This window comes from Chanodichthys erythropterus, chromosome 9 (assembly GCF_024489055.1).
Source record: "Chanodichthys erythropterus isolate Z2021 chromosome 9, ASM2448905v1, whole genome shotgun sequence".
In the NCBI taxonomy this organism is placed as follows: Eukaryota; Metazoa; Chordata; class Actinopteri; order Cypriniformes; family Xenocyprididae; genus Chanodichthys; species Chanodichthys erythropterus.
In genome coordinates, this window is record NC_090229.1 from 16,800,182 (window position 1) to 16,813,076 (window position 12,895).

The 12,895-nt window shown below is 37.3% G+C and overlaps 1 protein-coding gene across 1 annotated transcript in view; it reads right to left on the reverse strand.

Annotated features, from left to right (window-relative positions):
- Nucleotides 1-304: 304 nt before the first annotated feature.
- Nucleotides 305-12,895, reverse strand: part of nol4la (nucleolar protein 4-like a) — a 42,343-nt gene continuing 29,752 nt past the window's right edge. The window contains exons 5-11 of the mRNA XM_067394801.1: nucleotides 11,318-11,471; nucleotides 6,656-6,957; nucleotides 6,377-6,562; nucleotides 5,444-5,632; nucleotides 4,525-4,644; nucleotides 4,183-4,372; nucleotides 305-1,703 (exon numbers count right to left, since the gene is read on the reverse strand). Of these exons, the coding sequence (XP_067250902.1) occupies nucleotides 1,483-1,703; nucleotides 4,183-4,372; nucleotides 4,525-4,644; nucleotides 5,444-5,632; nucleotides 6,377-6,562; nucleotides 6,656-6,957; nucleotides 11,318-11,471 (1,362 nt within the window). The 3' untranslated portion in view covers nucleotides 305-1,482. The remainder of the gene's footprint in view (nucleotides 1,704-4,182; nucleotides 4,373-4,524; nucleotides 4,645-5,443; nucleotides 5,633-6,376; nucleotides 6,563-6,655; nucleotides 6,958-11,317; nucleotides 11,472-12,895) is intronic.

The window sequence follows — 12,895 nt, forward strand, 5'->3', positions numbered from 1 at the left end:
TGGTGCTCATGTGAACAACATTAGCCAATAACGAGGCGGCGTTCGGACGTAAACACGGAAGCGCTGCACTGCATCAACTGTGTAGGAGACTGACAGGGTAGAGAAGAAATTGTTGAATAAAGTCAATATTTTTGTTTTGTTTCTGCACAAAATCATTTTCGTCGCTTCATAACAATAAGGTTCAGCCACTGTAGTCACGTTTACTATTTTAACAATGTCTTTACTACTTCTCTGCACCTTGAATGTGGTAAATTCATTGCTTTCTATGGGAGATAAAACTCAATATCTTAATTTAAGGTCTTGCGGATTTGGAACAACATAAGGGTGAGTAATTAATGACAGAAAATTCATTTTTGGGTGAACTAACCCTTTAAACATCTGAGGAACTTTTCAAATTCAGTCAAAACAAGATGCCATTGACAAACATGAATCTAATATGATAGTAATATTTTGTGCCATAGTGTAAACTTTATGCAGGAGTTGACATCATTGTGTGTTTGTTTTGGGCATCACTCCTAAACGTACTGCTTTTTTGTCTCAAAAGATGAAAGGTCTGGACTCTCTGTGGTGGACTGATAGATCTCCCTGTGTTGTGCTCTATGCAAGACAATGAGTACAGACACCTCTCTGTATTCTCTGATCATCATAAAACAATTTTTATAAAGTCATCTCAGCCCTATGAAAAGGATTAGGCCCTGATGGACTCAAAAGTAAGGAAATGTGATAAAGACACTATGATGGACATAAAGCTGTCATGAGCAATGTGTGATAGTTAGGTATACAGGAAGAGCATAGGCGGAGTTTGAGGAGTGCAAGGGGAAATCAAGTGTCTAGAGCCAAAACTGTTTAATCTTTGCGCAGTTAAATCTAAAAAATAAAATGAATGATCTTTTTATTATTGAAATAGTTTTGGGCAAAATTAGTGTATCCTTATTCTCGGTCGTAAACATTGTCAAACTGTTTACAATCTACTTCAAGTGCATTAAACATTAATTCCAGTGACTGCAATTCCTGTGTAAGTACATTTAGTCCCTCATGTGCATTAACAAGTCTGTGTAAAGCACCTTACATAGTATATAAGCCCAAAAATAATACTTGCCCTTTGCCGAATGCAAGTAAAATCTTTATTTAATATTTCCCACCTCTGTAACTATTAAACTATTAATACTAATTAAGCCACCAAAAGTGTTTTCATGAGAGGTAGCATTTCATATAGAAAATACAGGTTCATGGCCAATGAACCTGACACAATTATGGCTGGTAAATGTTATCAATTTTAGACCCTGTACGTGCGCTTCAGATACAGCTTCTTCTGACCCCTCCATTTTTCTCCCCCCAAGCGAAGTGAAACTCCGCCTATGGGCTTTAGGTGTATGTGTATGTAAGTGCACATAGCTACATGTATCTTTCCTGTCATAGTATGTATTTTGTGTATGTGTGTTTATGAGAGAGAGACGGGCAGCACCAGCCTGTGTGCAGTTCTCAGTTCTGCTGCAGTATGAGGTTCTCGAGCTCATCAGCAGAGCGGAGCAGGAAGGCCGCAGACTCCCGATAACCCGCAATCAGTTGCCGTACAGCCGTAACCTCGGGCGGGCTGAGCTGGGCAGATGCCCCTCCGCCCCCTCCACCCTGACCATGGCTGTTTGAACTGGAGGAGGAAGTGCTGTTGGATGCCAAAGATTTCATACTGAGATCAGTAGGACCTAAAAGAAAAAGAAAGACATTTATTAAAATCAATATGAAGAGTTCAGATGCAAAAGCCGCTAAACACCACCTCCGTCAAGAATGAGATAATGATATTGAGCGAATAAATCTGATAAATCCCAGCGTCAGCCCATTCAGAAATACTGGTTTGTTGGCAGAAACCGCAAAACGCCACTTCCCTTTGTCAGCACAGTCCACAGAAGAACCAATCGGAAGGTGCAAATCGAATCACATGATATCAAGATGAATGATGGTGTGCATATGAGCCAGCTTTCAATTGCTGAGTGGCAAATTTCTTTCATGTTTTGTCCAGTGTTACAGTGGCAATGACAGGATTTACTACTACAACAGTGTTGTTGTTGTTTTTTTTCTGCTGTAAAACTGACAGAAACTGACATTTTACTTTGTCTTGTTATTCAAAGAGGTGGACTTAAAAAAAGTACCAATGAATTGACTAAGGGGACATTTTTTTATAGTTTTTTTTCAACTGCTTACACACAAAACCCTTACTTGTTACACAATTTCTGAAACCTGACACTCAAACACCAGAACCACACACCAAATCTGCAGAACCATACACTAATTCTTGGCCTTCAACTCAGTTTTCAATTTCATAAAAAACTTTTTGCAAAACACAACACAATTCTCTATGTAACACACAAAACTCTAACAAGAAGTATCTTGATTTCCTTTTTCAAACACAACCATTGTTTCTGTCCAACCACATAGTTGCTTTATTTCTTTTCTTCCGTACTGTTGTAATACTGTATTCACAACCACAAATGCTTACTGTAAAAAAGAAAAAGGTTTGGTTTTAATCTTGCTTTTGTGTTTACCGTGAATTTTTCAACATCTCTCTGCCAATTACTTTCAATCTTGTAGAGAAATGTACATAGGAGCTCATGAAAGAAGAGCTTTAGGTTTTGAATAACTGTGTGTATGATATATCCCAAAATAGAATATTATGGCAAAGGTGTTCAAAGGTGCAACGAAAGACAAATGTTTGCTTTTGAGATGTGATATTTTGAATGCAGTGCTTCATTTTGCAAGAGATGTGAGGCATTTTGCATTTTGTGTGTGCAATTCTTGGATTTGTGTGTAAAGTTTTGAAAAAAAGAGGCAAAGTATTGAAAATGTGTGTAAGCAGTTGAAAAATATATAATATAGCGTTTAATATAAATATGAAAAAAGAGAGTGTGCATTCTAAAAAATGTGCTTTTTGCTATGTTTATTAAAGGGTCAGTTCACCCAAAAATGAAATTTCTGTCATTAATTACTCACCCTCATGTTGTTCCACACCCATAAGACCTTTGTCCATTTTTGGAACACAAATTAAGATATTTTTCATAAAATCCGATGGCTCAGTGAGGCCTGCATTGCCAGCAAGATCATTTCCTGTTTCAATGCCCAGAAAGCTACTAAAGACATATTTAAAACAGTTCATGTGACTACAGTGGTCCAACATTAATGTTATGAAGCAACAAGAATACTTTTTGTGTGCCAGAAAAACAAAATAACAACTTTATTGAACAATATCTAGTGATGGGCGATTTCAAAACACTGCTTCATGAAGCTTCAAAGCTTTCCATTATTGTTTTTCATCATTGTCTACTCGTATTATCTCTTCCTTGATATTTGTACATTGTAAAGCGTCCTTAAGCCCTATAAAGGCGCTATATAAATAAAACTTTTTTTAATAAAACAATTATTATTATTATTAATTACGAATCTTTTGTTTCGAATCAGTGGTTCGGAGCATGTATCAAACTGCCAAAGTAACATGATTTCAGTAAACGCGGCTTCGTTACGTCATAAGCGTTTCGAAATTTCAATGTTTCACCACTGGGGGGTGCGGCTTTGGCAGTTTGATACGCGCTCCGAACCACTGATTCAAAACAAAAGATTTGTAAAGCTTCGAAGCTTCATGAAGCAGTGTTTTGAGATCACCCATCACTAGATATTGTTGAATAAAGTCATTATTTTGTTTTTTTGGCATACAAAAATTATTCTCGTCCTTTCATAACGTTAAGGTTGGACCACTGTAGTCACATGAACTGTTTTAAATACGTCTTTAGTAGCTTTCTGGGCATTAAAAGTGTTAATTGTCTTGCTGGCTATGGAGGCCTCACTGAGCCATTGGATTTCATCAAAAATATCTTAATTTGTGCTCCGAAGATGAACAAAGGTCTTATGGGTGTGGAACAACATGAGGGTGAGTAATTAATGACAGAAATTTCATTTTTGGGTGAACTAACCATTTAAGTCATAATGGGAAGACAGCTTCTTGTTTGATTATAGACATTTTGGCCTTGGCACATAACTCAATTGGGAGAGAGTGGTGATTGCATCGATTAGAATATAAATATGAACAAATTAAAATGAATTATTTTTTATCTTAGTAAACATTGTTTTAAATAAATAGTAAACCATGAAGAACTAAAAAAAAAACTTTAAGAAATATTTCTGCATTTCACTGACCATTGGTTTGTGTTGTGCCATTGTTTTGGAGGTTGTTGCCAATGGTACCATATCCACGGAAACTGTAATTAAGTCCACCATTGGTGTAGAGTTGGTCCTGGGAGTAGGCGGTGGCGGCCAGAGAGAAGCCTGAGTTAACCAGGGCAGCCGGATCTCTGGAGTTTGGCTTGTCAGCTGTAACCGACTCATCCTGAACAGGAGTGCATGGAAAGGAAAAATGTGATAAGGCAAAGAAAGACCAACAAGAGATTGGTCTCACCAAGTAATCTAAAAACCAATCAACATTCTGGAATGAATTTAATTTGATTAAAGATCTAGCGATCAATGCACACATGCACTCACATGGGCCTGATAGATGTCAAGACGCATCCTCTTAGCAGCATTACGTGTTTCACTCTCACACGCTGCTGCAAGGATGTTCTCAGCCATGGCGGAGGTGAGGTGAGGGGGTGTGGGCCGTGTCTGACATCATCGGACAAGGCAGAAAAAGATAAATGTTATCATTTTATGCACTGCTGACAATGTTCTAGTCTTAGAGGATGGTGTTTTTAACCCATATTTTATGTGAACTGCTACCAGCTGCTGTAGTTATGAAAAACAAATTCTGTATAATTTTTAGCTTTTCTCTGGAACTGAATGCATTCAAATAGTATTCTGTTGAAAGCAATACCAAGATATCTTTCAAAAAAGGAAAATGACTGTGTAGCCAGCATCTTCCTGGTTTATGATTACTGAAAACATGTTTTGCATAGCTGCACAGTAAAATTAGATTTTTGGAGCTTCTTTGGCTCCACCAGCACCATAGTTTCTAGAAATGCCTGTTTGACGGCATTTAATTCCTGTGAAATGCAGAAAATACGTGTTTACTGGCTTTCTTGGTTATTTTAGTCAGGAACAAAAAAGAAAACAATACATTTAGTCCTGGTTTGCTTAGTGTTCACATCACAATCATGTTTTTCTCAATCACATGACAGCACTACACATTTTTTTTTTATCTTTCTCCTATCTAGCTCACATTCAGGTCATGGAGTTCATGAGTTAAATCAGGTGCTGTGGCACTCAAGGACTGCCTGTGACTCTGTCATCCACTAGAGGGCAGTAGTATGCTATCGAATGGTGTGTAGCACAAACAGCATTTTTAAGATTTAATATGTGAAACATTTTGGATTATCTGTGGTATTGTACACAGATAGCACAGAAAATTATGGCAGATGTGTGTGTTTGTTTGTCAATATATGTGCAAATGCCCATGTTTCCATACCTCAAAGCCACCCTTCTTCATGCGGCGACAGGATTTGAGGTAGGTTCGGATCCGTTTGCGAGCACGTTCTTGGAACTCTGGGAACTGGCGGCTGCAGGACTCAATGATGGCCTGGATTTTCTCTTTGGGCTGCTTTGAGATTGGAACCATCCGGTCCAAGTTCTCATCCACAAACAACCGCACAAACATCTGAAAACATGAAGAGCAATTCAATAAAGGAAAGAAAAGAGGATGGAAAATAAAACATATCAGTGAATCAGAAAAGGAAAAGGAAGATGTAAACATGAAGGGGATGAAAAAAAGTAACTGAAGCAAATTCTGGTTTAGGATTAAGATGCTAATAATTAGGGTTCAGCAGGCTACTGAAATGCTTATATTTTTTATAATAAAGTTTTTTCCTCATTGTTAATTATATTAGCATAACAATTTGAAAGGAAATTGAAAAATGAATATGATTTTCAGTATGTTATCGCATTTGGTTTGTCTGTTTTTTTGCTTTCACGTTTTAGTTTTTCCAGCTACTAATTTTAGTACTTTAACTTCAGTTAGCTGCCAAGGCAACATTTCAAATTTTTGATTAGTTTAATTTTTTCATCTAATAATTATGTTTCCTTATGTTGTTAATAGTTTTATTTTTGATAATTAACCTGATCCAGACCAGCATGACTTGAGACTAGCCCAAAATGACTGAAATAAAATGACTTATCTATTTTATGTTAATAAAGTTTCTTTGATATCTTTCTTTCAAAATACTAAAACTTTCTGTTTATTTCCAAGATGAAACAGATTTTGAATCCCAGACTGTCAAATGTGACTCTCAAACGTTTTGGACCCCACTGTACCAATAAACTTAAGCAATGTAGCTTGAAAAGATTAATAAAATACAAAATCTAATGTAAACCATATCAAACATGAGAGAGAAAGCGGTCTCACATTAAAAGCTTTAAGTCGTTCAGGGTCCAGGCCCTCAGCGTCATTTATCTTGTCGCTGTCATCATGGTCATCGTGATCGTCATCATCGTCGTCTATGACCTGAGAGCGACCCGGGGTCATGTCTTCCCCGCACGTGCTCAGTTCCGTCTTCACAGAGTCATAGCTTCCTGAGCTGTACTGAGGCGACTGTAGAACATACAGTATGTACAAAAGTCAAAACCTCCGTCTGAACACCATTATCCTTATTATTACTTTAAATTGAAAAATGTAGTCTCATACCTTGTTACCGTACTCAGTTTTGACAGGGAATTTTCTGTTAGGGTCAGATGAGTAGGATCCAAGTGTCACCCCGGGCAATAGTCTGTCGCTCAGGTTGACAGGCTGCTGTCCCTCCTGTGAGGAAGAGGACGATGAAGTGGTGCTGAAGTCCAGCGGCGCTGCGGCACCATTACCGTTCACCTCTCCGTATGGAACCACCCCCTCAGATGCAGGAACTCCTCCTGTCGCCATGGCAGCACCACCAGGTGGAGTCAGTGCAGGGAGACCATTAACTGTGCTGCCATTCTCTGAAGAGGAATCATCTGAGAGAGAGAGACAGAATGAAATGTTTGAATGCGTGTTCATAAAGTCGCACACAAGTGAATGTGGGGTCTATATGTAAGTGTGTCAGTGTACGTCTAATGGGGGAAGGAGAGTGTGTTGTGTGAAGGTTTTTGTGTGAACTGGAAAGCAACATTGGGGTCAACTGTCAAACCAGTGGAAGGAGGCAGAGTTGAAGAGAGAGACAGTTGGATGGATGAGGGGAACGAGATGGGTGTGGGGTTTTAGGGTGTCTGAGTGGATGGGAGGGGAAGTATTCGGAAAAAGAGAGCATACTGGGGAAAGGGGGGAAAGATGAAAAAGAAATAAAATTCCTTCTCATCCAACAGAGAACAGAACAAGTAAGACATGCTGAAAAAAAGAGATGAGATGACCAGACATCATTCTGCATGTAGTGTACACTGCAAAAACATTTTTATAGTCTTGTTTCCAGTAAAAAATATGTACATTACGATTAAAAGGTTTGGGAAGGTACAATTTTTTTATGTTTTTGAAAGTCTCTTATTCTCACCAAAGCTTTGATCAAATAAATAAGGATTTATTTGATCAAAAATACAGTAACCAGTAATATTTTGAAATATTATTAAAATGTAAAATAACTGATTTATATTTTAATATAATGTATTTTTTCCTGAATATTTCAGCAGCCATTACTCCAGTCTTCAGTGTCATATGATCTTTCAGAAATCATTCTAAAATGCTAATTTGGTCCTCAATTTTTTAATTATTATTATTATCAATGTTGAAAACAGCTTAATATTTTTTTGTGGAAACTGTGATACATTTTATTTTCTGGATTTTTTGATGATAAGAAAGTTGAAAAGAACAGCATTTATTTAAAAAAAAGAAATGTTTTGGAACATTATAAAAATCTTTACGGACACGTTTTGACCCCAAACTTTAGAACATTAATGTAAAAATTCCTAAAACAAGTGAAATTTACTAAAGAAGCAAAAAATAAGAAAAGTATTTTAAGCATAAACATTACTAAAATGTTAGTCTTATGCTTAAAACAAGGAAAATTACTATAACAAAAAAAATCATTTGATTCAACATACACTGAATTATGAACTCTTTTGAAGAGTTTTCATATTTAATGCAAATTTGCTTCTTAAGTAAACTGATAGAACTAGTAACATACAATTGTAAGTTTAATTATTTATTTCTACATGGCCTTTTAAATGACTTGCATTTGTGCACTGTCACCCTTTTGATCAGTCATATTAAATGAGATATTTGTTAACAAGTTAACTTAGATATTCACACAAAGTACATTTAGATTTTTTAGGTTATGTTTTAGATATCCAATCAGACACAGACAGGCACTGTGTGGACAATGACATTGGTCTAAATGAAAAATATAATATGTCAGGAACTAATGACATAAACACAGAAAAGGACAGCTCCTCTCTGAATGCTGGGTGTAATGGTAGAGTGTGGGTTAAATCATCATCCTCTTGCCCTGTGTGTCTCTAAACAGCACAACAGTCTGCCATGAGTCAAGGGAGGGATCCATTAGTGCACGGTTACATTTATATAGAGAACAGGATGGGAAAAAGCCTCATTATTTTGCAAAACACAAGCAGTGGATCATAAACACATCCCATAACAACCACAGCAGACAGTGCAGATATCAAAATTACAACGCAGATTTGAGTAAATAAGGGCAGTACTGGCAGCCATACAAAAGTGTGCCTGTGGGAGAACACACATGATAATGGCATGGAATGAAAGCTATATCAAAATAATAAACCAGTCCCAGACAGTCTTGATGTGTTTGTAAGAGTCAAATTCTCAATAAATAGGGAAAATATGTTGTTGTTACCTTAAAAGACACCATGACATTGTTTGATGAGCACAGCTTTTTTTCCTGCTGACATTTCCTATTGAAACCAGAAGTTGCGAAGGGACATATCCCAGCCCACCAATATCCCCCCACCCCCTCCTCCCTTTTTAGGTATATAGGCATCAGAATATGCATCATTTCCTATATAGTAGGCGAATAACAGTATGTGAAAAGTGTGTCTGAATTCAGTGTTCATAAAACAGAAAGCAACAGTACTCAGATGATCTATGTGATTCTGAAGTGTGTATCCAATGGACACTTTAAAATCCCATGAGTGTCAATGGCACAACTGATGCTGTAGGTCACATGACAGCGACAACATGACACTAAGTGTAGTATGCCCAATTTGCATTCTGCAATAGAGGGTATGCACATGACGTCACCGTCGACCGTTACGACTGCGGTCACGTCCACTGAGTGGCAAAAGACTGAGCGGCAACGTTTGTTTTCAGCGTGAATGTCGCGAAAAACGCACAAAACACTTCCAAAACGGGAAAGAGCTTTTTGATTGACTGTACAAATAGCTTTGACACAAAACTTGAGGTATATATTTAAAAACTGCAGAAAGCAACAGAAAAATAAGCAAATGGATCACTGCAATTCATAGAAACAGCTGGACTCCAGCAGAGAAACATGGATTTGCAGTTATCATTTTGTGTCAATTTGTTGGATTTTGAGGTAAAATCATACCGTATATATTGTATTGTTATATATTATGTTGACAACTCATCAATTAAATATTTGCCATCTTATATTCTGCATAATTTGGTGTTTTTAAATAAACAACACTGACAAAAACTATACTATAAAACTATATATGTTTTAAGGCTGGACAATATGACGATATAACATTAATATAAGTGATTACGCAGATTTAGACCTACCGATATTGGAGTTATATAAAATATTCACAGGCAGATTTTTCTTTATGTATTTCCCCACCGTCGAAATCAGGCACATATAAATGTCAGGAAACACGACTCCTGGCTGCATGTCAATATCCATGGATTAGGTTTGTTTGACATGTTATAAGGAACACTTTCGAGTCCAACCTGTAGTGTAATTCGTTAGTTTTAGTCACGTTTTCGCAGTTTCCTCTATTAAATCCAGTCATGCAGCAGGTTCTCTTGCCACTCAGTCCAGCTGAGGGAGCGCGTTTTCGGCGGGAAAGTAACGTCGTTGCATACCCTCTATATATTTTATTCACTATTTCAGGAAGAGAAACCTGTAAATTTGTGAGTACACTAATACACTATTGTTCAAATGTTTGGGGTCAGTGAAACATTTAATTTTTTATTTTAAATAAGTTTCTTATGATCATCAAGGCCCAATAAATGCTTATCTGATAAAAAAAAACACAGTAAAGTTTTGTTTATTTTAAAAAAAATTTAAAGTGCAGTCGCACTAAAGCAGTATTTTAACTTTGAATCTGAGACAGCAATAAGTCGAACATGCTAAAACCAGAAAAGCTCACGATGATGAGCTGAGGGGTAACCATAGCTCTGACTGCCATTCCTAAAATACTATCATCCCTCTTTAGGATAATTCCCAGAGGGGCCTCTACAGCTGTCCGTCAAGGGTAAGGTGCACTGAGCATGTGCACAGCCCTTTAGTCACTTTCTCTCTCCTTATGATGGAGTAAGCGGGCACGCGTCTGTGTGTGTGGCCGAGCTGCTCCCTGCAGCCCCCTCGGAGCAAGATTACACAGGATTAGCCCATAAAAGAAGCGACCCAAGCTGCTTCCTCCCTCTCTACCACCCAGTAAGACCCTCGACTGTCCCAGCAGCCATTTTAAAAAACATCTCCACTTCCCCCTCCCCCTCCCCCTGCCCTCATCCTCTTCTCTCCTGCCCCATTCATACACCACCCCAGCCCCCCTGCACTCAGCTGACAAGAGAAAAGACAGAGAGAGCGTGCTGGTGAAAAGAAGGAAGTGTGCTCAATTCAAAAAAGGGGGCAGGGTCAACAACCCTGTAGTCTTGCAGTTGTTTACCTTCATCCGCAAATATGGGAGCCTTTGCCAAAATGATTGTATACATATATCTATCTATCTATCTATCTATCTATCTATCTATCTATCTATCTATCTATCTATCTATCTATCTATCTATCTATCTATCTATCTATTGCAGAAGCCCAGAAAATTGAGATTGACACACAATACAGAACTTCACACTGAAGATTTTCACATACGAACCAAAATGAAAAAAATAAATAAAAAAATAAGGCTGTCTCGGCATGGCTCTGCATACCCCAGACATCCATTTAACCAGAATCTGTCCAGAGAGTAATGGAAGAGAGCAAGAGAGGCTGGAGTGCTGGGAAAAGGGCTATAATGGGCCTTCAGGCACCTCTTCAACATCAGCTTTATAAGACACTTATCAGACTCTCACCAATACAAAGTCTTCTCTGACAAACGTCGGTAAAGGTGGCTGTTATTTCAAAGAAATGTACAGCTACATAAACACAGTGTGAGTGAGTAAGAGACATCGTACCTTCTTCCTCTTTAATGCTGGGCTGTGGGGGTGTAGGCATCCTCTCTGTGTATGGGGCGGTGGGGCTGCTAGGCTCTGCGGCTGGAGCACGCTCAGTAGAGACCCACGCGGGCTCAGCCATGTCCAAATCCTCACTGCTTACCGAACTCTCATCCTGTATGTATGTGAGAGAGAAAGAGAGGGGGGGGGGAGGAGGAAGTCAGAGAGCTCAGGATATTCTGTGCACAAAATCAAGCTCACCCACCCCACTATCATCACCAGATTCTCCCATATCTCCTCAACAACATCTCGACACAGGCAAAGTCCTCAAACCTGTGTCAAAATAAACATTCTACATTTCCTGTTTGGTTCAACCATGGTGCTATGTGTAAGATTGTCACGCAACATCTCACTTTACAAACACTTTCTTCAGTCCATTATCATCCCAGTGTATCCTTTTTTGAGGAAACTCTGTATCCTGGGATGGAGACAGAAGGAGGAGCCTCTTAAATTATGAGTGAATACGAGGGGAGCTATTTTTAACCCTGTTGGAGCCAAAACCCAAAAGATGCACATACAGCATGAGAAGAATATGAGAGATGTATTGTTTTCTTCAGGAATCATATTCTGGTTAGGAGTTGCAGAGAGCTGTGTAAAATCTACATAATATATGTATGCTTTCACAGCAGTGTCAGATTTCTAGTGTTGTTATTGTTAACTAAAGCTCGGTATTCAAAATAAAGCTAAAAAAAATGTAAATGTAAATATAAATATTAGATGAACATCAATGAAAATTAACTTCAACTAAAATAAGTTTACATACTAAAATTACTAAAACTGAAATAAATATTAATTAAAGCTATATAGAAATATAAAAAAAGCAAAAGCACATAAAAATTACTAAAACTTTAATTTTTAAACTTAAATTTATAATGAAAGCTGAACATTTCAATTCAAAATATTAATAATGAAAATACAAAAATAACACTCAATTTCAAAATTTCTTGTTTTAGTTATATTTATTATAAAATTTAGTCAGTGTTGCATTCTACTCTCACAAAAATTTGTTTTTCTTGACAAAAATAAAATTTTTGTTAACAATAATATTCAAAATGAACTGTAACAGACCAAACTCTAACATATGTTCGACATGTTACATACATATATATGTATGTAACATGTCGAACATACAAGTATCAATATAAAATAACGTGAAAATAGTGCTTGAAAAAATAAAAAACAGACACCCAGAAAAAGCATATAAAGGGTATACCGAAGTACTGCCAATTCTTTTTTTAATAAATGTGTTGAAAAAAGTTCAAAATGCAAAAGTAAAAAAAAAATTTTTTTCCTCCGGATGTTTTTTTTTTTCTCTAAAAATATGGTTATTTAACATATTTTTTGCTATAAGTGTGTTCAAATCAAAATGTTAAATTACCATCATAGACGAAACGACCAAACGTTTATTCAGCTTAAAGGTGTTTTTAAATATGATCTGCATCATGTATGCACACTGACATGTGTGTGTGTGTGCCAGTATAAGTGCTGGTCCATGTTTAGCAAGCTGAATGCATAGCAAATCACATTGTGACCCTTGTC